Source organism: Peromyscus californicus, unplaced genomic scaffold (assembly GCF_007827085.1).
Source record: "Peromyscus californicus insignis strain IS unplaced genomic scaffold, ASM782708v3 Scaffold_4__1_contigs__length_199733344, whole genome shotgun sequence".
NCBI lineage: Eukaryota > Metazoa > Chordata > Mammalia > Rodentia > Cricetidae > Peromyscus > Peromyscus californicus.
The window spans coordinates 111,697,595-111,724,698 of NW_026294562.1; the positions used below are offsets into that span (position 1 = coordinate 111,697,595).

The 27,104-nt window shown below is 37.0% G+C and overlaps 1 protein-coding gene across 15 annotated transcripts in view; it reads right to left on the reverse strand.

The window, feature by feature from the left end:
* Window positions 1–27,104, reverse strand: part of Dlg2 (discs large MAGUK scaffold protein 2) — a 1,877,153-nt gene that overhangs the window by 1,504,159 nt on the left and 345,890 nt on the right. For all 15 annotated transcript variants that reach the window (XM_052714317.1, XM_052714325.1, XM_052714324.1 and 12 more), the window contains one exon: window positions 12,011–12,085. In XM_052714317.1, coding sequence (XP_052570277.1) covers window positions 12,011–12,085 — 75 coding nt within the window. The remainder of the gene's footprint in view (window positions 1–12,010; window positions 12,086–27,104) is intronic.

Here is a 27,104-nt window from a genome sequence, read left to right on the forward strand (position 1 = left end):
CAGAAATAATAAGTTATACATGTACAAACAAAACAGAGTATGTTGCTATGATGAACTAGCTAGCAAGAAATATCAAACTCCCACTATTTCCAATGGCACATCTTCAAATAGATAGCTGTCAACAGAATGCTTTGCTATATCCTACAAGAGGCCATATATCTGTTGTCAGGGGCTTTCCTTAGCCACATACCTACCAAATACTGGTTCATGTTAACTATGGCAATTTCAGCTCATTCCATCCACACAGAATAAAACCATGAATACCCCTAGTCTGGGAAAGGCAGGGAGAAAGGTGATGACTTTTATACCTGCCCTAAAATCATGTGAGCTGTCTATATACTATTGAACAACACGTGCCTTATTTAGAGGTGGAATAGAATTAACTATATTATTTATTTGAATATTTTGTCTTGGCAGCATGCATTTAGAAAAAAACTATCCATTCACAAATAAATGTTCAGAATCAGTTCTCTTACCAACAGAGGAAAACTAAGTATAAAGCTTCAAACAACCCAGAAAATCACATAAGAGGCTTGACAACTGTACTGGAACACAATTTGCATCATCTCATTGACTCCATCCTGTTGACCCAAAGGGCTTAAGAAATTCCCCAAATTGTATAAGAAGCAGCAATGGAATTGTAGCCTCATTCTAAGTGCCCACAAAATTCAGGCTGCTTCTGGTGTGTATTTGAAACCCAAGAACTTTGACTGTTTGGCTTAGTGATAGAGAACTGTATTTCCCTTTCTAGTCCAGCTCCCACCCCAGATGTTATCCTGATGCACAAGGGGCAGGAATAAATGAGATTCTCTGCCAGTTTCTCACAGGTTTCCTTATGAACCTCAAGATTCCACACAGTCATAAAACTTCCATCTCTGTGTACTTTACAAAACTGCTTTTGGACAAACGTTGTGTACATGAAGTTTTAGCCCAGAATGCACTTTTGTTTCCAGGCTATAAATAGAGTACAGCTTTTAATGAAAATGCTGACACTACCTAAAGAACAATGGTGTGGGACCACATCTATTGCAGGAGCAAACTGGTTCTGTGAACAACATCGTTTAAGAAAGGGCATTTATAGTATATATTTAATTAAAGCAGGGATATTAAATTATGCAAAATATTTGCTTCACCAAAATGCAATTTAAAGTAACCATCAAAATCAATTAGCATATTTATTTCCCATACATTGAGAGATTTATCCAATCCAGATACAAATAGCGTTAACTTCTTAATTAGGTGTTTGAATATACATGGGTCAGCAAGTAAATATATTCAAATATTTATATATAGCTTTCTGTATGGCTACAATGAAGGAGTACCTAATAAAACCTGGATATTTCCATATACTTTGGATTTTTGATTAGATGCATTTACTGCTCTTTTTGTTGGTGAAGGCAGAGAATCAGTCCATCAATTGAGCCTTGGAGGGGCTTTTTTTTTAATGAGGAAAGCACAAGACCACATTACATGCTGCCAACCAGGACCTCCTTAAAGAACTGGAGTGATTAATGTTCTGTTTCAATGTCAAGCATCATTACAGGTTTAATACAGGCCAGAGTTTTTCTAAATATTTAGTACAACTCCACTGAGGCCTAGGGTAGGTGGAGACTGCAAGAGGTGTGGCATTGACTCCTGCTCTGCCCTGGTCCTAGGAAGCTGCCTGTTGCTTGACCTGGCTTCCTGGAATAGCTTCACTTGTCTGGATTACCTGAGGCTAAATCTAATGAGGCAAGTCAGAACACAATCCAAAGGGCAGCACAGATAGTCAGAAGAGGAAACAGGTCCCAGGAAGTTAGGTGAGAAGTCTCCATGTTGGTTTTATACAGCTCAGGTAGGTATTTAACATCACCTAACTTTATCCTTTTCCAAATTTATGAGTTAGTACAAAAACATCACAAAGGTATTTTCTTCATAAAAGTGTATGATAATTATTACCAAGAATCTATTCTCTTTCCTTTGTCCTATGCCTTTATAATTTCAGCTTTCAGTCAGTCTATTCATTAGAAGAATTCTCATTCATGTCTCCTTATCTCTAGCTGTTCTATACATCGTCATGAATATGCAAATAAAAAGCTCTCCACAGTGTCTGTGTTTATTCTATGGTGATCTTACACCACCAATACGAAAGAAGATGACAGTTAGAGAGGCATGTGGAGTGTTCTTAAGACACAGATGAACTTTACACCAGCAAAATGTTTCCTTCCCCTTACATTGTGCTGGGCACTTCATAGCCAAACCAACCATGTTTCTAGACACTCTTTTAACAAACAAGGGTAGAATTTACTCTTCCAAGATACTTTTCTGGAACTTAAGTTGCCAACACAAATACAACAATGGTTCTTAGTTCAGAAAAAGCTTTCATTGTTATAGAAATTGTAAAAAAAAAAAAAAAAAAGCTATTTTTAAGTTGACCCCTTTACATTTTCAAACTTTGTATGTTCAGTTACACCCTAGACTCTCTGAGATAAACTAAGAGTAGAGTAATTAATCAGATTTCATTGCCCCGGAATCTTTGAGAGTCAGTAGACCTTAAACTATAATCACCTTGAGAGATCTTCATTGCTGATAATCTCACAATAAAACAAAATTAGCCTATAGTGTGAACTTGCTATCTACCGGGAACTGAGTTAGACATATTCATGCTATCTCTAATTTTGAGATAAAAGTCTTGAAAATGAAATATATATTAGATGTTATACTTATTTGATAAGAGGAAAGGGAAGTAAAACTTATGATACATTTGCTGTAAGGCATAAAGCTCATGAAAGACTTCAACCAGTCTTCTTTGAGTCCAAAAGTCATTCTCTTACAACACATTCTTCTTTAGTAATGGCTAAAAGGCTCAGTTGGGCAATTATTAATCCCCATTACAAATCCCTTGTAATGTCAACACATATCAGTACACTGCTAATAGTAAGTGACAGTATCCACCAAAGCAAACCTTGCACACACCGTCAGGGTCCTGTTCTAACAACATTTGTCTGTCCCCCAAGATCACTGTTGGCTGAAGCACAAATTCAATCAAGTACCCCAGCTATACAGAATGGATAAGAGAAGAATTCACTTCCCTGAGAGAATGACTATGTTTGAATAACACTGGCCATCTGTCAGAATTAACTGGAGAGTTTACACGCTTTAGTCTTCCTGCAAATGGAGCACTGTATACATTTAGAACAGTTTTTCTTAAACTTGAATGATGGTATCCGTAACTTCATTTAGAAAACACAACAGTAATTCTGATGTCTTCTTCAGAAAGTTTTGTGTATAATTTTAGCTTTGACTGTGTTGACTCATGACCAATGTTGATGAACATTAAGATATATGGCAGTAATATATAATCCCTACCACTGAAAACTTGAAGAGCTTGTACTTGATTTTTAATACCTTGTTCCTTTATCACTGCTGGCTTCCATCTTCATGTCTGCTAATAAAACAGGTTTTACTGATGCCCTCCTATGAATTTCTATGTATTTGCTCTAGTAATCTGGATCATATAATGGGTTAGGTAAAAAGATAACCATGATTATTAAAGGTGAGCACAAATATGGTTAGAAATAAGGTATTATGGGTCATTCATGGTCACATGCATGTGCCTAAAAAATTAAGCAGACCATACAGTAAACACACCCATCACTGAAAAACAGAGTGTTGCAGTAAGGATATGAGTTCTGAAGTCAAATGGAACTGTTAAAATCATCTTCCTCACAATGATTCTCTGCTTATGCCACATGGAAGAATAGACATAAACTCAGTAGAATGAATCCATACAGATATTTACACTTCGCAGATTTTCAACAAGAGTTCAAAGACAATCCAGTGAGGACTGAATAGATTTTTTTCAACAGTAAAAGCTACAAAACTTAGATATTTGCACATGCAATACACAAAACTGAGCCTCAGATCAGAGAGAAAAATTTGAGTTACAACTATAAAATATTGAGAAGAAAATATAAAAGCAAGTCTTTGTGACATTGAGTTACATATAGGCTTCATTTAAATGATGCATTTTGAAAGATATGTTAGGATTCATCAATATTTAAAATTCTTAGTTCAGATAACAGTACAATAAGTGATCAAAGAATTAGGAGAATTGAAGAGAAAATATTACAGTCATAAAACTGCAAGGATAGTGTTCAGAACATAGAAGGACTTTTATGACTCAATAATTTAAAATAATTAGATATGGAGAAAAGCTTTTGTATAGACATTTCTACAACAAGAATAAACAAATGGCTGGTAAATCCATTAAAAGATATTCAGCACTGTTAATTATTAGGTAAATGCAAGCCAAGTCCAAAATAAATACCTTTTCAGACTTATTATGTCTACAATAAAATGGTACGCCAATAACAAAAACTGATAAGAATGTACAGAAAACAAACACTCATTTTGTTCATGAGATTATAAAATTATACAACTCTATTTTAAAGCTTGGAAGTTCTTCATAATATTAAACATAGAGTCACAATATGACCCAGAAATAATAATTTTATATATATTCAATAAAACTGAAAACACATGACCACATAAAAACTCACACAAGAATATTCATGTTATTATTTATGATATCTAAAAATACAAGCAATTCTTTTGCCTATAAGCTGGTAAATGGATTAACAAAAAGTATTATAACCAAATAGTGACAATTATCTGCCAACAGGTAATAATGGATACACATGTAATAACATAAGAACCCTGAAAATACACCAAAGTCAAAGCAGCCAGTTACAGAAGACTGAATATCACACAAGTCAAACTTCAGTAATTGTCTAGAATAGGTAAGTCTGGAAGGGAAAAATATATATTCATGGTTTCTAGGAGAGGGGGAGGGTGAACAAGGAGTACCTACTGCAGAGTGTAGAGTTTCCTTCAGCGTCATGAAAATGTTCTAAAATGCATTGTGATGAAATTTGTATAATTATGTGAATGAACTAAAGAGTATCACTTAATTTGCTTTTAAATGGGTGAACTATATGGTCTATAGTAATATGAAGAAAATAAAGAATACTAAAATATAATAACAAGTACACAAAATGTCCTAAACACTGTAACAGTTATACCCTAGACTATCTGAGATAAACTGAGAAAGTCACTTTTAAAAACACAGGAAAAAAATGACTTTTAAAATCACATTCTTCTTCTATTTTATCAAATATTTGTAGGATGGCAAAAGGAAACATTTGGAAAATATTGTGAGGTCCCAAAACAGTCAAGTTGTTTAAGAGGAGAATTAGAAGTAAAATATTTAAGCACATAGAAGAGAGGAAGCTTGGGATGCTGATTTGAGCTTAGTTTTAGGGTGGGCCTGCCTTTGGTTTCCTTCTGGATGATGGCCAACCCACCTCTTAGCTTCAGATCTTGATACCTCTGGATTTGTTTGCTTCCCTATCAGCTTGTATGTCTACTCTTCTACTTGGTAGTTTTTAATGTGTGTTTTCCAGGAATGTCTTTTCATGGACCAATCCCCATGGAATAATGCCACTGGGCTTCCTTTCTGGGCATGTTTCAAAGATCAATGTAACAGAAACTTTTTATATGAGTACTTCAGCTCTCAGTAGTCTTTTAAAGCCAGGGGAAAAAAACTACTATAAATCTAAATTGCTGTGATGGATGGGACAGAAGGAAAGTAGAACTACCTATGTATCAATTCTATCTTCCCCTTATTTTCACGATGTCCATTCCATGACTAGAGCAAAATGGACACCAGAACCATCCACAGAGCTCCTATTTGTTAAAGTGTATTGGGCTTTTTTTCTGAGATAATTCCCCTTGAGATTTTCTTCCAAACCCATGACTACTGCCCATATGGCCAGATACACTCCAGTCCCAGTGCCCAACAATTTAAGATCCTGTACACTGCAATTTTCTGTAATTTTCTTAAAATTATGATCATCTGATAATGGCCTAACTTTTCATTCCATAAAGAGATTGTTCATAGTATGAAATCTGTGCCCTAAAAAAATAAAAATTGTGCCGTCTTTAGAGAGGCAATATTCACCAGAACCATCAGAGGTCCAATTTCCCAGCAGCAGAGTTAGCCAGTGGTTCTGTCCTTACGGGAACTCTGAAAATTCCCAGAGAGCAGACACAATGGTATTAAGATGGGTTCTGAGTGCCATGGTCTGGGTATTTGAGCTCTATGCAAAGTTAAGGAACAGCAGGTATGTTGAAATTAAAATCAACAGTGTGGAAGAGGAAAATTTATATTTCTTTTGTTATATAATGAGTCACCAATATATGTATTATGGACACTTGTTTCCTGTCATCTACTGAGAAATCCAAGGATCTGTTTTAACTCACAACAGGTGAATAACCAGTATTTGATGCACTCAGAGTGCAATGTTCTAATTTTCAGATATTTACATTAACTTAAAAATATTTCACAAATTTACTGCAATTAGCACGCAGAATATAGAACAATGTATAGATGTAGTGGTATCTTTGATAAGCTCCACAGTAGCAGGGACCTTATTTTCAATCTATCTTTTAAAAATGCTTCTCAGCATTATTTTTAAAGTTCTAGTAACCAACAAAAATGTGTAGAGATGCAATTATAATAATCTGATCCTGAATGGTTAGTAATTTTTGATGTGTCAAATTATATCCATCTCTGAGTAACAGCTAGGTAAAGTCAAGTAACCAAAGACTTGACTAAGGGTATTCCTCAATAAAATCAAGTATATGTGCAGGCTATACCCATACCAAGCAGTGCACAGAAATACCATAAAATGTCACCCAACCTCCCTGCAATTGGTTAAGTTCAAGCTTCTTGATTGTCACATGTCAAGAGCTAATTTCTAACCAAGTTCAGTTTTGGGATATCTACCTATCTTTGCCTGAGTCCAGAAGACAACTGTATAAAAATAGTGAAGAATCATAACTCCTGATATCTTGCTAATGGCCATACAAACCAATGGGGTGTTCAACCCAGTTAAAGTTAAGTGTGGAGTAAGAAAGGATATAGTTCTAGTGCCCACTGTAGCCATACAATTAGAGGTAAATTGCATGCTCCTCATTAAGGAACACATTTGTAGTTATTCCAGAAGTATAATTACACCTGTGTATCTGCACAATGACTGGGACAAAAAAAAATTTCTTAAGCTTCAACCCCAATCTAAAACTTATAGTCTGGACTAAGAGGGAAGTCATTAGAAAGAACCATCTCAGGCCTTCTACTATATAGGTGTGGAGTACAAAAACAATAAAAATATTAAATAAAAAGAGAGAATGTTCAGACAGACGTTGGACAGTGATAGAAGCAATCTTCAATGCAGTCTGTAGCTGGTGAGGACATTTGCAAGTCCATTTGGATGTAGAAGATGAATGATAAATGATCTGGGTTGAAAATGAACCTGAGGCAAATGTACACACGAAGACGATGTTTCCACACAAAGTAGGAAGTCTCAATTATAATCACTGTGGAGTAGAACACCAACAAACAACACCAGGATTGTGGAAAGGAACGGAGAAGAGAATCAAGTGCTCAAAAACTTAGGAAGATTAGATAGAGACTATTCATTTATTATGTAATAATGGACTAATTTATTTATAACTTGGTTCAGTCTCAGAGGACTTGAGACAGTTGAGATCTTTTCGTGAAAACATGAAGTTATGAATTTCACTTTTTCCTGAGAGATAACAAAATGAAAATGAATGCCGAAACAGTTTTACCTACTTGCAGATTTTGTTATATAACTGTAAAAGCTAATGATATAGTTAACTACTCATATTTTTTCACTTTCTGTCATGAAATACGTCATTATGAAGTTCATCTTTGGTGACTCTTTTATACACCCAGCTTTTTCAAAGAATCAGATCAGTGGAATTAATGGACTATTATAAAATTTTAAATTCCAATGTTCTAGAAATTTCTGTCTGAGACTGTTCATTGTATTAGTTTTAGTGAACAGGGTTGGAGACTCAATAATAAAATCTCTTTCTTTTGACTGCAAGTAAGTTAAAAACTCCTAAGAAAAAAATAAAGCCAATAATTTGTGAGGAAAAATAATTTAATGATTATTTATTAATCATTAGGAACTTTTCACACAGTCAGATTTCTGAGTAAGTAAAACCTTAGACTGGCCAGTTCCAAGATTCTTAGCAACTAAAGTTCACAAAGCACTTTCTGAAGTCTCGTGGTTTGTGTGAATCAATAGTAATAGATGCCCGCCCATCTTGTATCTCCTTAGAACAAATTGCAGATTCTCTGAAGCAAAAATCCATCTGTCTCTGCTGATATTAGTATCTTCCAGGGAAATCAGTTAGTAGTGGGTAAAGCAAGCTTAAACAGTCTAAGCATGGCCACTAGAAGGCTACCTCTGTGGTTGGAGGAGTTACCTGCAGAGAAATAAATCATTATGCACTGCATCGGTCTTCCAGGAGGTATCTTCCCCACTAGGGGATATGATTACCTTTAATTAATGATAGAGGAAATTTATGAAGCCAGCAGCTTCTAATACCAAAACAGAAGACACATTGAGTTTCTGAGGCTTTCCTCTGACCACAGGTGAGAACTAGATTTTTTAGTGTCAGCATGACTGGCTCATGATCTACAAGAAGGGTCTTAAACTTTGCTCAACCTTGGTTCAGGGAGGAGGGCCTTGGACCTGCCTCAACTAAATTTACCAGGCTCTGCTGACTCCCCAGGGGAGACCTTGCCTTGGAGGAGGTGGGAATGGGGGTGGGTTGAGGAGGAAAGCTGGGGGTGGGAGAAGGGAAGACAGGGGAATCCGTGGTTGGTATGTAAAATGAATAGAAAATCTCTTAATTAAAAAAGGGTCTTAAAATGTAGTCATCTACTTATTTCTTCAGTTCCTACAATAAAAAGACCTTGATTGTAATCTTCCAGCTCCTAAGAGTACTGATAAAGAAGAAAAAACTATTTCCAGTAACTCCAAAGACCATATTCTAACAAAGTACTACCAGGGTTCCTTTACTTTGGACTTTAGGTCAAAATTGTTATTGGTATTACACATGGCTATATCTGGTAGAACAGGAACACTACTTTATTCATGATTATAAGAAAAAGGAAAGTTCAGGCTGTATCTCGACCATTGCCAGCAGTCTGTTGTGGGGGTATCTTTGTGGATTTCTGTGGGCCTCTCTAGCACTTTGCTTCTTCCTTTTCTCATGTGGTCTTCATTTACCATGGTCTCCTCTTCCTTGTTCTCCCTCTCTGTTGTTGATGCAGCTGGGATCTCCCACTCCCCCAAGCTCTCTTTCCCTCGACCCTCGCCCTTCACTATGCCCACTCATGTCCAGGCTGTTCATGTAGATCTCATTCCATTTCTCTGTCATTGGGCGATCCCCGTGTCTTTCTTGGGGTCCTGTTTTCCAGGTAGCCTCCCTGGTGATGTGAGTAGCAGTCCAGTCATCCTTGTTCCACATCTAGTATCCTCCTATGAGTGAGTACATACCATGTTTGTCTTTCTGAGTCTGGGTTACCTCACTCAGGATGATTTTTTCTAGATCCATCCATTTGTCTGCAAACCTCATGATGTCATTGTTTTTCTCTGCTGAGTAGTATTCCATTGTGTATATGTACCACATTTTGTTTATCCATTCTTCAGTTGAAGGGCATCTAGGTTGTTTCCATGTTCTGGCAATTACAAACAATGCTGATGGTCGAGATACAGCCCGAACTGACCTACTCTGGTGATGGGATGGCCAAAAACCCTAATTGTCATGCTAGAAACCCCATCCAACTACTGAGGGATCTGGATGCAAAGATCCATGGCTAGGCCCCGGGTGGAGCTCTGGGAGTCCAATTAGCGAGAATGAAGAGGGTTTATATGAGCGAGAATTGTTGAGACCAAGGTTGGATAAAGCACAGGGACAAATAGCCAAACGAATGGAAACACATGAACTATGAACCAATGGCTGAGGGGTCACCAACTGGATCAGGCCCTCTGAATGGGTGAGACAGTTGATTGGCTTGATATGTTTGGGAGGCATCCAGGCAGTGGGACCGGGTCCTGTACTCATTGCATGAGTCGGCTGTTTGAAACCTGGGGCCTATGCAGGATCGCTTGACTCAGCCTGGGAGGAGAGGATTGGACCTACCTGGACTGAGTCTACCAGGTTGATCTCAGTCCACGGGGGAGGCTTTGCCCTGGAGGTGGTGGGAATAGGGGGTGGGCTGGGGGAAAGGTGAGGGGGGCGGGAGGGGGGAGAACAAGGGAATCCGTGGCTGATATGTAGAACTGAATTGTATTGCAAAATAAAAATTTTTAAAAAATTTAAAAAAAAAAGAAAAAGGAAATTAATTCGTGATGATATCACCAGAAATTTGCATAAGTGGGTGAAATTGCTAAATTTTGTCTAATTTAAAGATAAATTTCTCAAAACACTATGAAATGAAAAGTACAAATGGACCCATCTAAAACCAAATACTGCTGAGTTTAATAATAATCAAAATCTAACACACCAATAACCCTGTAGAGAAATCATCTGTAAGTTATTTTGATTCCAGAATGGAAACTTGACCCCAAATGGTCAGATGGCAGCATTATTTCTCTATGTAAAGAAATCTTTGAGTGACAAAAAAAGCTTACCAAAGCCCACATTCAAATATAGCACTTACCAAGAAACCAACATACTAAAGATTCAGCTCAGAGCCTCAGTCATCAGGGACCCTCCTATGAAAAAGAATTTACTTAGGAATTTGTGCACTAGGACCCTGAAGAGCGTGTAGCCTCTTTGAATAAACAGATGTATGAAACAGTAGTTGTAAGATAATATCATCAGGGACACAATGAGATGGGTGACTGATGAAGAACTAAAATTATTAAAACTCATCTTCTCACTGGCAGCAACAGAGTCCCTGTGCACAAGCTCCCCTCTGGCCATCTGCTCACAAAAATGTGACATTTTTATTCTTTAAGTCTTTGGCAAGTCTAAGCTGCTTCTGCACAGCAGGAATCCCTCCAAAATTTAGCTTTATCATCTCCTTGACTAAAGGTGATCCCCTCTTCCCTTCCTTCCACATACATTCAAAACCAAGGAAGGAAGCTGTGTCCTTTACAGGATCTGAACAAAAAGTAGCCTCCCCTGGGCCTACTGCCTTTACCACATAGCATAAGCCACACCATGGCAGCCCAGTGGCCCCTTTCAGCAGCTTGTACTTTGACAGCAGATGCAGGTGTTTAAGAGACACCACACATTACTTCCAGACTACCTGCAGGGAGGGTCAAATGAGAGAAGTGCCCCAAAGTAGCTTTCAGATTTCTTGTCCCCATCACATGCATTATTTCATTCCAGGCAAACTGTCAGTTATAGCAAAGAAAATTCCCAGAGGCACCACTGTCATCTCTATCAGGCAATGCATGTACAAGAGAATATTATACAAATCAGTCCCTTTCTTTCATTCACTTCACTGCACAATGTAATAGAGCAAGCACATGAAAAAGGAGAGGTAGGGTATCTGGCATCTCTTGCTAGCTCTACGATTGATGTGCTATTCTTACTCCCTGTGTGGTTAAGTCTTCAATCTGCAACCCAAGGATAATAACATAGTACCTGTTTCTTTCAAAGGCACTTGGATAATTCTCGGATAGAAGAGTCCACACAAATGCAGAGTCTATTATTATGCCAGGAAGACTTGGAAATTGCAAGTCCATTTACTCATCACGATTAAGCAGTCAACAAAACAATGATAAAGTAAAAGCATCTTCTCGAAGGCATCTCAAAATCAAATACTGCTGAATGTGCAGCTATTTAGAAAAACACATGTGCAAATATATTCATTTTAATGACCATGCAAATATAACTCATCAATATCTCATTTAGAGAAGTACTTTGCAAGGTTTCCTGACTCAAAAACAAATAAATAGATTCCCTAATCATGGTGACTTTTTATAATACACTTCTTTCTGAAAGAAATTTTTTTCCTACCAAAATGTTTGCTCTACTCTAGGTTTTTAGACCATGTTCTACCTCATTCCAGGAAGGTTATTCCAGAATAAAGCATTATTTCTCCTTTAATCTAATCAGTCTTGAAGTAACTTACGGTACAATGATGGACAGGCATCCATGCAGGAGCTTCCACTGAACAGTTCTGGGCTGGGCATTTGCCTTGGTTTTGCTGGAAATAAGTAAAAATTGTGTTATTTTGTATATATTACATATACCAACATACATTAGTTGGCATATTTATTACCATTAGGCTGATTATCATAGTTAGAAGTATTGCAAAAACTTCTGAGGATGATTTTTGGTGCAGGCTTACAGAAAGTGACATTTATATTTCTACTCTTAGCAAGGCATAAAGAATTATCCTGTGTTTTATTTCATTACTCTGGAGACTAGGAATTTGGCACCATGCTTTCTTAGCAGCTGCCATTCTAGATCCCAACAGGAACCCTAGGAACACTGCCCTACTCCAGACACAGAATCACTTCACTCTCTTCAGGTCAACATTTTACAAGCTCTGTACCCTATGTCTTTGGAGTGGAGGCAGAGAAAGACTTATCTGCACCATCTCCTAAGCAGATTCTAGTAGTGAGAGTCTCTCCAAAGTGTTTCTCAGAACTCCAGAATTTAGAGTTGAAAAATATTGATTATAAAGACCTTTTGTGCCCCATCAGAGACAGAAGTGAAGAGAAATGAGACGATTTGCTCAAAGAATCAGCAGTCTGAAATGCTAAACCATTTCCAAGACTGTCTTTCCTGTTTAAGTAATTTATCTCTAATTAAAATCTTGATATTTTCAACCTGTAAACTGAAGTTCTAATTGGCCTTTTAGGAAGAAATAAAGTGCCCCTTTAACTGACAGTACTATTTCATCCCTGTAATAATGATTAGTCCCAAGGGGAGTGAGGTTCTAATAAAGCATCTTGTATTTCTCTCATTGTATACTCAATGGTGAGGACAGAGGCATTCTGTGATGTTAGTAACTATCATTAAAACCACAGATATGATTTATTAAGCCACTTAGTTTCCATGGGTTGGTATGGATCTATTAGATAATTATTAGTAACCACATTGAATAAAATGAATATCAATAGAGATTATGATGTGATTGTACAGGGGAGACATCAGAGGCAAAAAAGAGCTAAGCAACTTACCCAAGCCTCATCTAGCTATGAAAGAGCACAACTTGGACACTACTAAGAATCTGGCTGACTGTTGTCCACGTATACTCTTTTTACAGGAAGCTTGTTCTGTTGTTTTTATTTTCTATCTGTTCCTTTAGACTAAAGAAATGTTATCTTAAATATGATTCCATCTCATCAACAACTCTAATATTTCTGATATAACTGAATGTATTTCGGCATTACCAATTTCTATGCTCTTATAATGCAAATATTTGGGCATTTTTTGTTTCACTAATTCAAAAAAAAAATTCCAAGCACTCTTTATTGAGGTGATTTACTTTCAAGGTGGCAGTAAGCTCTGAAATTCTGTATGAGTGATTTTGGATAAAGTCACTGTAAAAATAAATTCATACCATCAATCTCTATGTCCAGCTATGTTCAGTTTTCTTACTTAAATCAAAACATGACATGTAGAACTAACATGGCCCACAAGGCACACTGTTCAATTATTAGATGACCACAATATCATGCTAAGCTTGGCCATGTGCCTGTTGTCATGAGATGTGCTTAGTAATCAAGTGTGTAAAAAAAGGTTATTATCATAACAAATTAGCAGGAACATTATCAATGATGAATACTGATTCTCTTCAGATCACCACAACATACAAGAACAGATGCTAAATACCAACCATTTTTTATATTTTGATTTATGCTAGATAAATAAATATATATATACACATATGTATATAATACACACATATATGTATGTATATAATACACACACACACACACACACACACACATATATATATATATATATAGGTTTAAAGCTTTTGAAATAAGAATCTTATTAAAATGCTAGTTATTGGGCTAGCACAATGGTTCAGCAGTTAAAGCAATTGCCATACAAGCCTGATAACCTTGTTTTTTAAAAGGAAGTTTTATTGATTCTTTGATGATTAATAAAATGCAATGTATTTTGATCATATTTACAATCCTTTTGCCTAACTCCTTACAGACCCATCTCTACCTCCCTATCCATTCAACTCATGTTCTCTTGGGATTTTATTGGTGGGGGGTGTAGTGTGAGGGTAGTGGTGGTGGTGGTGGTTGTAGTTTGCTTTTTAGACACATCAAGTCCAATTGTTGTTTCCATAATGCTCTTAGCTTATATGGCCATCCACTAGAATGTGGCCAACCTGTCTCTTCTTCAAGCAGCTGCCTGGTAGAAGAAGGATGAAACTTTGTCCCCAGCTCTCCCGGCTCCATGGGGGAATTTTGTCTGGCTAGAAATTGCACAGCTCTTGTGCATGCTGTCAAATGTCTCTGAATTCATAAGTGCAACTTGCCTGCTGTATCCTAAAGATACTGCTGCCTTTGAGTCCTCCACCAATTCTGGCTTATAAATCTGCTGGACTCCTCTCCTGAGACGATTCCAAGACATTGGGGAGAAGGGTGCGATAGCTTGGTTTTTATACACATTTTGTACATCTTTATGAAGTGTGTGGCAAAAAAGGAAATTCAGTCAGTATGTGCATTGTATGAACAACATAATTACTCAAAAAACATGACAGATACAAAACTAAAATGTATTTTCACTACAGCACACAATGAAGAAAGCTGGCATGTCTCTCTTATCCTGTTATCTGACACTCAACTTTTACCCCTAATGTTCTAACCAAGCACTTCAGCCCAGATAAAAGGCTTACTAGAGATGGTATGTGATCATAAAACCTATTTAGCTCATAACTATGTGGCCAGAACCGAATAAGATAGGAAGAAAAGTTGGACCTTGTACTTCAGTATAATAGTATACCACTCCCACTAACCTATAATCTGTGGAACATTTGGAAAGTCATTTTAACACTTTTAACCTAAGTTTTCTGACCTGTAAGATGAAGGAATCCATTAGATACAAAGGAGGAGGGAGTGCTGCATTAGCTAATGGATCTTTTCCAAACCCCATTCCTCCAATAATGTAACACGTTTCTTCTACCAAAGGGTGCACTCTTTACTGAGAGCTCCTATCACTCAGGTCTAGTGAAGGGTTATCTACAAGTCTGACTGAATACCAACAGGACACTTTCCCCCTAGGTTTGAGTAATGTAAAAAAAAAAAAAAAAGAATGACTGCAGAGCAGATGGTCTAAATAGCCTTATACTTAAATGGTTAGTGAAAACCCAGGCCATGTTCTAGCTATCACTACACTGGGCCTTCAAAAGAAACAGATATGACACAGGCTAGGGGAACTGCCACCAGAAGTGGAAAGAGAAAGGACTCTTAGAGAATTTTCTCAAAGTCTTCATTCTCCATGAGAATCTTTTTCTATACTTAATATACACACTATGGAATGCCACATTATGGAGTATTTCCTACTTTCCAGTTCTCTGGCCCCTTAGAACCAATATGAATAGTAGGAGAAAGGATATTCTCCCACTAGCTTAATTGGTAAGCCAAAACCAGATAATGTTGTTAGTCTTTCAAGAGCCTGACTAGCTCTGCAAGCAAAGATTTGAGGTCGGAGTTAATAACAAATTCTCCTGCAAATGAACTTGCCCCTCCCTGTCATTCATCTACCTCCAATGTTTAAAGCTGTAGATTGAGATGCAGGGATCATCAATACTGACCTTGAACAGTAGGCCTTGAGGAAAAAACTATCAATAAGTTTTGGTCTTTCACAGAACAGGTTGATGTAGGTTGAGGTCTCCAAGTCTCTTTTCTTTGATTATACTTTTCTGATTTTAACATTTATCATATACCTTTCTATGATATCCTAATCAATGGAGACACTAAACAATACACACAATTTTCAGGGAAATGACAAAGAATCTGTATCAAGACTCCACCCTTTTGTGATGAGCATATATTAATATTGGATAATTAGTAGCAATGGGAGACATTCCCTAGAGAAGTAGAGTTTTCATTTCTCATAAAGTGAAAATCAGTGGTCTTCTACCTAAAGCTAAGTATAATCATCTTAGGTTTAGGGCAATATACTGGATCTGGCTTCTATCTTAGAAGTTTAAACAATGAGGCAATAAGGTAAGTTGGTACTGTGACAGAGAGCAACCCACAAGTCCACTGTTCATTAAGGTAGACCATCCAATTCATTATGGAGGCATTGTGTCTGCTAATATAACCCTTTATCTAAGACAGAGTGCTGCAAAATATCTAGCTAAAAGAAATGCATCAATAACATTGTAGATCTAGTCAAAGAAACTCAGAAGAGAAAACTTCTGAAAGAACACAAGGGCCTATAAGAGAAAATATCTCTAGTCAAGTGCCTTTGTAAGATAATAACTAATAACCAAGTGGTAAACAGTGGAGGAGGAGAAAATGGAATTTAAAAATCCTTTTTCCCAATGCCAATGTCTGATTTGAAGATTCCACAGTCGGAATTTTTCAACTGGAAAGTATTTGGAATTTTGACAATGTTTGGGATTGGCTTTTTTTTTTTTTTTTTTTTGGTTTTGGTTTTGACAGGGTTTCTCTGTGTAGCCCTGTCTGCCCTGGAACTCACTCTGTAGACCAGGCTGGCCTCAAACTCAGAGATCAACCTGCCTCTCTCTCCTGAGTGCTGGGACTAAAGGTGTGAGCCACCATAATCAGCAAGACTGGATAATTTTAGTAACTGAATTGAGTAGATATGTGTTTTTACATGATTACGAGATCTTTATTTCTTTTTAGTGATTATAAAGTCACGTAACTGTTCAAGTTTTCAGTTACAGAGCAAGGTAGGGACCACTGATATTTAGCCATTAAAAGCAAAAATGTGGAGTCTGCAATAAAGTGGGTCTAACTACTGTACTCTTGAGCCTGTTGTCTCGTCTGTCTAGTCTAGTCTGTTGTCTTATTTAGAGATGTAAAGAATAAGCTTGATTAATATGTTTTCCTTTCAGTTTTGGCCACAGTTACACATGTTTCTCATTATTTTTTCCTGGTCTTGTTGTGTTTTTGTTTTGCTTTTATTTTCTTGCATTTTGAAAGATGTTTTAAAGAGGTTGGCTTAATTTGTTTCTGCAGAAACAATTACTAAGACAGAAATAATGCTTTGGGTTCTTCTGTATAGGATACTGAGAACAAGAACCATTCAGTGGGCAGGGATCATGGTACTGAGTCTCCTCATACTCCCCTTGAGACTCTAGGAAGACAATAGACAAGGCAAGCAGAGGTATAGTTTGTGACTTATTAATACAAATAAAGGGTTAACATGATACATTAAAATCATGTTTTAAGATAATTTTTGTTGATGAGGGGTGAAGACTACTTGTACTTGTGGGTTTATGGGCAAATATTTATAGTTTGTTGTTAGGGCTTGTGCTGGTTTAGTAAATTAGTGATTGTAGATTCTCCTGCAATAACCATGACTTCACCAGCACAGAATAGTTAGCCAGGTTTTCTGTACCTGGTATAATTTCCCTTTGTTGAGTGGGTCTTAACTTCAATTAGAGAGCTGTTGGTTACTACCAACATAGATGTCCCAGTACTGCGCCATTAGGGTTATTGTCATGTTGGTTGTTGATGTGGTTCATAAGTTCATAATCATAGATAGAGGGTCACAGTGTTGGTTGTCTACATCCTTTGGAAGCTTTTGTGGTACCTTCTGGTACCATGGAAGCTAGTACTCAGGGCAGAGACATCCATATCAGTTGCAGTTAACAGGTCTCTGGGCTCTGTTTCTGAAGTGCATGATATGTACAGCAATAGAGACTTACTGTCCACCTCTAGGGATCCACCAAATGTAATGGCAATAGGCTAAATGTTTTGGATGTCTCTTAGGCATCCCTGTCCAACAAATCAAACAATAGCTTCTCATGTTTTGTTACGTTTTCTTTGGCTGTTTGAGAGAGCACCCTATAGAAAATCATAACCAAACAAAATGTAGAATTGTGGAACCCATTCTCAATGGACATATCTTCAAGAGTCCCATGCCTCTGTCTCGGGGAACACTACAGAAAAGGGGTCAGAGAGATTGTAAGAGGCAGAGGATCAGGTAATATGCTGTGGTATTGTGTGTCCAGTAATACCAGAAGCACATCCATGAAGTCTCACCAGCATGCCTGCCCAAACACGAGCTGAAGAAGGATGACACCAATGACCATGCCAAAGTGCACAGAGAAAAGCTCATGAGGCCTCAACCTTACATAACCTTGGGATGCTGGACTATAGGCGACTAAGGAAAGTTGATAGTGGAAGAGGTGCTCTTTCCCAGGAAAGAGCACAACAACTGGTTGTCCGGGGCCAAATGATCAGTCCTGAACATACAAGTAACATTATATGGATGAAGCAGGTTGTATTTATGTACTAAAGAGTCTATAATAAGTATGTGTGTGTGTGTGTGTGTGTGTGTGTGTGTGTGTGTGTGTATGCATAAAATAATAATTCATGAAAATGAGGCCATTAATTTAAAGGGAAGTAGGGAGGGTTACATGGGAGGGCTTGGAGGGAGAAATGTTGTGATTATATTATAATCTCAAAATTTAAAAAGAATTTAATGACTTAGCTACCCAAATTTGCCATGGTCATATCTGATGGGAACAGTAAAAGTCATAAATCCAGCACAGCTGCTTGACAAAGATCAGGCAAAGCTGAGCCACATGATGACTGCCATGCCACCTTTGGTTTTCTTTTTTTTCATTAAGAAATTTTTTATTCATTTTACATACCAATCACAGATCCCCTCTCCTTCCTCCTCCCACCCCTTCCACCTCCCCCCACAACTCATACCTGGTTCCTTCCTCCAACAAGGCAAGGTCACCCATGGGGAGTCCACAGAGCCTGGTACATTCAGTAGAGGCAGGTCTAAGCCCCTCCCCCCACAACAAGGCTGTGCAAGGTGTCCCACAATAGGTAGTAGGCTCCAAAAGCCAGCTCATGCACCAGAAATGGATCCTGATCCTACTGCCAGGGGACACCTAACAGAGACAACCAAACCAAACTAGTGGGAACTCATGAATTTTAGACCAATAGCTGTGGAATCTTCATGGGACTGGACTAGGCCCTCTGCATAAGTGAGATAGTTGTGTAGCTTAATCTGTCTCTACCAGTTGCATACTTGAGGGACTTTTATATTTGTACAATTTGGGGATATTGGATTGATGGAAAATTTCTTATGAATCATTTATGCCTTATCTCAGGAGTATTGCTTGTAAGCTTCCCCCAGGAAAGTCCTGAACATATCCTCTTCCCCTGCCTGCTTCTAGGGAAATATTCTTATTTACTTGAAGGTCTTCCTTACACCTTAGAGGTTGTGACACACATAAAGAAGTCAGTGGTCTATTTATGAGACTATGAGACATTCTTGAAACATCTGTCCCTGTACTTACACAGGAACAAGATATTTAAAACCAAGTAAACTAATTCTGTAGACTGTCACTGGGGGGAAGGTGAGGGGGTGGGAGGGGGGAGAACAAGGGAATCCGTGGCTGATATGTAGCACTGAATTGTATTGCAAAATAAAAATAAAAATAAATAAAACATCGATTACACTTTCAAAGATCAGCAGATATATCTTGGATATTTTTCTCTTCCTGTAATAAAATACCACAATAAAAGCAAAAAAAAAAAAAAAGTAAACTCAAAAACGTCAACAAGGTTCAGTGGGTTAGAGGAGTTGGCCACAGTTCAGATTACAAGCTTCTTCCCACTATACACTCAGGCAATTACATGGCATATACCTCTGCCCTACATAGAGACATATTGATGAGCAAAGTATGGAGTGGAAAGATGATAAAAGAATGAAATGTCACGACCTCCATTTTTTAGAAAACTTAGCACATTCAGAGTCACTGAGGTGTCACATGACCAAGGAACAACAGAATGCCAGGATTAGACATATAGACAAATTCTATAAAAATATAAAATATAAACACTGTATTAAATCAGAATTTGAATAACTTCAGCAGCTTTAGCCTGAGGATTTTTCTTGGGCACTCTGACCACTAAGAGTTAATAATACACTGCTTGGGACATGGCAACACACCCAGGCTGGCTTGGAAATTTTGTTTTGGTCTAGTGTCCCTGTAGCCACCAAAGCTACCAGCCTGAGAACAGGCTGTCATATGCCTCTAGATTCTTAAAAATTGGATTCTGAGTTAATGAGTAAAAATAATAACTCTGTTTATCAATGATGTCAAATCTTGAGGGAAAATGATTGGAAAAAATAACTCTGTTCTGTCATAGTTTATTAATGATGACTAAAAGATGAGCAAGAGGAAGTGAAACACGTGTCCAAAACAAAAATGATATGGTCTATGTTTTGGAACATCATGAATGTAACCCTGCTTACTAAATTCTGTATAAATAAAGAAGCACTCTGGCTACTAGTCAGTCAGACTACACAATTCTCACCACCACTATGGCCTGGCTCATTTCTGCCCCCTGACAACTCCTTACCACCTCTACAGGGACCTGCCCACCACCAAGGATGGCTCCTGGCACAAACTAATGAGAGCAAGTAGGCTGTAAAATCTCAAACTGGACTTTTTTAATGGTAATCAATAGAATCCATTGCTATATGACTTGATATTGTATGATTCCAGTGGGGGAAAGATGGGAATGCCAGAATATTAATTATTAGTTATACTTTTAGACTATTTTGGGGTTTAGCCTCTAGGAGTTTGAGTTTCTGTTTTATAAAATACCAAAACCTACCTCCAGTTTAAAGGATTACTGTAACGGTGTTATGCATATTGTAAAATAGTAAGAGGAATGCTTGACTTATATAATGCTCCCTAGCGAAGATCTGTCTCTTATGCCACTTAGCTCCTCTGAGCTTATATTCTCACCTCTGAGTATAAAATAATAATATTTACCTCACAGGATTACTTTGAAAATTAAATGAGAATAAGTGTGAGAAACAGCTCGGCAAATACCAAGAACTTCAGCTTTTAGTGCCATTTGGAACTTTTTCTTAATAAAAAGAAGACACACACACACACAAACACCAAAAAAACAACAACAACAGAAAACTGGGGTAGTTCTAAGATGACTAAATTTGGGAATCTAAATTAACTATACAATTGGGATACTAAACTTGAGATCACTGGTCTGCTAATATTTCTAAGAAGTACAATGTGTTTTTAACACTCTGTAGAGATATGTGTCAATATTCCTGTAAGCTCTAAATCTCCAACATTATACATCATATACAATGTACATTTATATACAATAACCTAAGCTTTGGAGTCCAAGATTTTAAAACACAGTTTCATAAAGTACATTAAATGTAACTAATATTTACATTCTGACACTGCATCCTACAATGAAGATGAAAAAATGAACTAAAATTGATCTTTCCTCCTTCAAATAAAATTTTAGAACATTGTTCACTGGAAGGCCTCATCTATTATATCATAAACTACAAAGTCCTGTGAAAACAGAATTGACTGTAAGTTCTAGAAATATCTATCGACATTCCTTTTCCCAAATATATTTAAAATTTGCCAATAAAGAAACCTTTTGGGGTTAATAAATAAAGAGTTAAAAATATGTGAAACTTCAGGATTCCCCAGCAAGGTCAATCTTTAGAAGGAAAAAAAGTGCCTTTCAGAAACTAGATGAGAACAATTTATTTTGTTCTCACCGTTATTGTAGATACAGAGAAGGCCAAAGACTAATAGCAGACTTAATTCTTCCTGAAACTTACAATTCTACTTTCTGAAAGTTACAATAACTACAGTAAAAAGGGGACAATTACCATTCCTAAAGAATAAAGGATTTTAAAGTGGAGCATTTGATAAGACATAATTACAACCTATTAAAATGCAATTCATATCAATTTGTTCCTCTCATCTTCTCGGACCTAAAAACATGCATATATGTTGGATGGTATTTTCTGAAAACTAGACTTGAAATGCCATCAACTTAAATGTACAGGATTTTCTCTTCCCAGAAGATGACTCAGATACTTAAAATGATGTGAAAACACAACAAATAAGTGAAGTCAATTGATATATTTGTATAGATGAAGTGTTCTGACATCTATAAATATGTACTTGGGGAAATTTTTTAGACAGTGAAGAATGCACAGCCTTTTGTGGATCAGGTGCCATAGATAATACCAAGCCATCCTCCAGGAAGAACCAGCAATTAGATCTATCCTTGATAGATCTTGATCTTGATCCTTCAAAGTGCTGCAGTAAATTGCATGTGTATTAATTCAGACAGTTTTAGTTAAGAAAAAAACTAGCAAAAATACCATGGCTTGAACCCCAAGAAACTCATAACAACAGCAAGGATGGAGAATTTATTTGGGTAAAATTAAACATTATTACTCATAGCTTATTTAAGAAATGATTTTCAAGTTTTTTAAAAAAGCATGGACATGTTATATTTAGGAATATACATGTATATAGATATCCATACATGCATGCAATAACAATTAATGAAAGAAGAGGCCATGAATTTGAAGAAGAGTGTGGATGGGTATATGGGAAGGTTTGAAGGAAGAAAAGTGAAGGGAGAAATGTAATTATCTTATAAACTCAAAAATTAAAGAGTATTTTAAAATATTCCTAGTTTTCTTTGTAATAGCATGAAATATGGGAGAGGTAAGCCAAAAATCTTAATTTTTTGTGTTTTCACAAAACCAAAATGACTGCTAGTGAAGATAAGTAGTGTGATCTATATCTTGAAATGTGACTTTTGAATATTCTTTTTCCACTTTCATTAAGTGGTCTTCAAAGTGATTCTCCACTGATTATTTCTCTTCTTATAAAACTCTTTCATTACTTTGAGTCACTTTTCTCAGGGGCCTCATCATATTATCTATGGAACATTTGAAACTACCCAAAGTCCAACCACAGAATAACAGAACAGCTACCTAGGGCCCCTTGAGTATAGAGGTTGTCACCTGTGGGAACCTGCATGAGCCTGAAATGATAATCATGGTGGGTTTAGGTTTCTTTTAGAGGTTACATAGGGTAAAATCATTCAATGGAATTAATACATTTTTTTCTTTGAAATGAAAAGCAAGAAAGGGCAGAATATCTGTGAGTAGCTTCCTAGACAAGCTCATATCCAGAAACTGAGTACCCTTGACTTAAAAGTAATACTGTTACACACTACAGTTTAACCAGTTCTCTCATGGTTGGGTATGGGAGGATGAGCACAGGTACCTAGGGTGGATGAAGCCATTTGTAAATTTCACATCAAATAGCTTTTGGACCATTGTCAATGTTCTTATAGCAAGAATATACTACATAATTAAAATATTATAGCCCCATAGTATATTTATGGTAAGCATGTTTTATATATGTTACCAAGTCAAATTATTTTCTCATGAAACAAGAGCAAGTATCACATTACATTAAATCATGGTGTAGTTAGATGGATGTGAGCTGGTAATCTTTTCCCAAAGCTTTATTTGACTGCTTTAGTTTTTGTTAAATAAAAAATGTGCAGTTGACATCTCCTATCTTTATACTTGAATAAAAGAAACTTGAATTATGATCATGATAAGATGGTTTAATATAGACGAGATCTAACTGTCAGTTTCCATGATGTGTGTGAGGACTTTTACTTCTTAAGCCTGTTTCTCTCAAACTGAAATGACAGTTTACGTATCATTTCAGGCCTACCACCCAGTCACAGATGAGTTCACTTGTTGTCTATGTCTCAGCTGAAATATCTACCTATCAATGTTAAAATAGTTCTTTTTATCTATTTATTGTAAAATATATATTACACACAATATATATACACATTTGTCTGAATGTATAAATGTAGTTATAAACTAAAGTATTCAAGTGTGTATCTATATGCACAGAGATCAAAATTCATGTTTGTGGAGCTAAAATCCATTCATTCATGGATTTACTTACTCAACATTGAAATACACATTAATGCCTGTAAAAGAGTGAACCAACACATCTATCACACCGCCCAGTATCAAGCTAGGTGGATGGCTCAGAATGTGACTAAGAAACTTTGCCTGTCTTCACAGAACTCACATTCTAGAATGAGATACACACATGTGAAAACAAATTATAGAATGAGATATAAACAAAAAACAAATACACATAACATAAGTAGATGAAGCATAGCTGGCTCAGTCGTATAGCATAGCGTCAAGGGAATTATTCACAAAATCTATATGTGAGATGACTCTTAAATATTAAGAAAGGTTATGTTAGGCAAGTGTCAGGCTATGGAGTTAAGAAGGCATTCCATGTAAGCAGTGAAGCAGACACTAAGAAAACAAACAGTGGAATTCTCCAGCACCCTACGGGAGCCAAATGTCCTTGACTGTAGTTGGTTATACGACTGAAAGGTGATGGTCTTCAGATTCTAAAACTCCGATGATTTCTGAGGAAATATTTTATTTAGGTGGTGAACATACCCTATTGAATACCAAAACAGCAGGGGACAAGGAAACCTTGAAATTTTTTGTCACACTGTGAATTTAATACTCACGTATTTGTACTACTTCACATATTTGGAAGGTTCCTTACAAAGTGTTGATAATGTGCAAAGGTGGGAAGATAGAAAGGGCAAAATAATAAACAGATTTTATTGCAGAAACTCATGGGAGAACACAAAACACAACTCAGTAAGAAAGGAGATGAAGGACAGATAAAGAAAACAGTAAATAGGGGTGGGGCTCTCTGGAATTGAAAGAGGAAAGAATGGGGACCAACTCCTGTTTTACTAACAGTGACACCTGAGCAAGTGGCAGTCTACCCATGGAGCAGAGATGTCGCAAGGGAATGATTCATGCTTAAAGGACTAGAGAGAGTAAACTTTTTCCTCTAAGTTTTTGTTTTAGCTTACTTGCTGGGTATATAGAACTCCAAATCTGACTCTTTTAATTTAGTGTCAAACCCATTTCTCACACAACCTGCTGTCCTATAAAAAGTTATCTCAAGAATTGAATTGCTGGGATCTAAAGAAATGGGTATGTGCCGGCAGGAGCATTAGAATAAAAATGGTGGTGAGGATTATAGTCCTAGGCTTCTAATCTGTTACTAATTTTGAATGCACAATAGCAGAGAAAGGTAAAAACATTTGGTATCTTTTTCTCACCAACAAACATATAAACCTTGGCAATTCTATTCACCAATATCAAAGGAATTTCCCATTCCAACTTGGCAGTAGAAATTCGATAGAACAGGAACCAGCTAATTGAATTGCTGCTCTCAGTGAATTTTGATCCTTAAATGTCAGATTCTCGGGGAAAAAAAAGATGGACTAGAAAGAATAGCAGCAAGAGTATGATGTGGAATAGAAGGAGGAGGGAGAGGGGGAGTGGGAGCAGGGAGAGGAGGAGGAATGGAAACACCTATACCTAAATATGTGCTGTTTTTTTTTGTTTTTTGTTTTTTGTTTTTTTTTTTGCAATGTGCAGTAGCTACACTAAGCTGTGCATGTGTATTCATAATAACTGTTCACTTTTTCTGGGATGATCTTCACCAATATCCACACAAATCTGTTCCCTTTAAGTTTACAGAACTTACTCAGAATGGCCGCCTTTGTCAACCCTGTCTAAAATAGCTCTCTGCCCCTCTCTATTCATTATTCATTCTAGATTTACTTCATTTTAAATCACCGAAGTTCTTATAGCTAAAATTCTGTTTGTTCTTTGGGCTCACTAAAAGTCTATATCTTCATTGTGTAAGTCCTAAGAGAGCAGGGGTTTCACCTGTTTCATTCACTGTTCTATTTCTCTCGGCTCAGAATAAGAGCTGGCACATAGTGTATGCTTGGTAACTATCTTTGGAAGAAATGAATGCTGCACTTGATCTAACTCCATGAAACACTATTTCATTTAATAAATAAGAAAACTGAGACAGGTCAATTAAGTAATATTTGCAAACGAGAGGAATAATAAATAGAAGAGCTAATATGCCACATAAGAAATCTACCTCCAAAGGCTGTACTGTCAAACCCATGCTGCCCTGCTCTTTAAGATAAATTCAGTTCTGCAATTACTGTCCAACTGCTCCACACTCAATTCTCTGAGGGACCACAGGCAAGTTAGGCCAATTTTCTTATGTCATTAAAATTAGCATAAAATTAGTTCTAACACATATAGACACAGCTCTCATTTTCTCCACCCTACATTAATGCTAATGTCAGTTTAAAAAAAAATCAGTGGGACCTACCTGGCCAACAACTCAACTGAATGCACCCAAGACCTGCCACTGGAAACCTTGCTGGGCTACAAGAGATGGCCAGTCGAGACTCCATATCCCCCATTACTAAGAGTCCTCATTAGGATCATCTTCATAAATTCCAGGAAGTTTCCACTGCACTAGGTTTCCATATAACCTTCAAATTCTCCCCAATTCCAGTAACTATCCCTACACTCTCCCCCTCTATCCCATCTCCTCCACCATCTGATCTGTCAGACTCCTATCCTCATTATGCCCCCAGTCCACCCTTAAAATCTATTCTATTTCCCCTTCCCGGGAAGATCCATGCATACTTCCTAGATTCCTCCTCGTTACCTAACCTCACTTGGTTATCATTGACTTAATGGCAAATATTCACTTATAAGGGAATACATACCATATTCATCCTTCTGGGTCTGGGTTACTTCACTAAGGATGATTCTTTTCTAAGTCTATCCATTTGCCTGTGAAATTCATTATGTTATTTTTTAAACAGTTGAGTAATACCCCATTGTATAAATGTACCACATTTTGGTTAAATATTCTTCTGCTGAGGAACATGTAGGTTGCTTCCAGTTTCTAGTTATTATAACTAAAGCTGCAATGAACATGGTTGAGAAAATGTCCTTATGGTAGGATGGAACAGCCTAAGAGTGGTATAGCTGGGTCTTGAGGTAAATAGATTCCTGATTTTCTGAGAAACTGCCATATTGATTTCCATAGAAATTAGCAATGGAGGAGTGTTCACCAGCTCAACATCCTCTCCAGCATGAGATGTCAATTGCATTATTGATCCTAGCCATTCTGACAGGTGTAAGATAGTATCTCAAAGTAGCTTTGATTTGCATTTCCCTAATGGATAAGAATGTTGAACAAACTGACAGTGGGACCCCAATGATGAGGACAACACCCACATAACTGTAAACATGGAGATGTTGAGCTGGTGCCTACACGG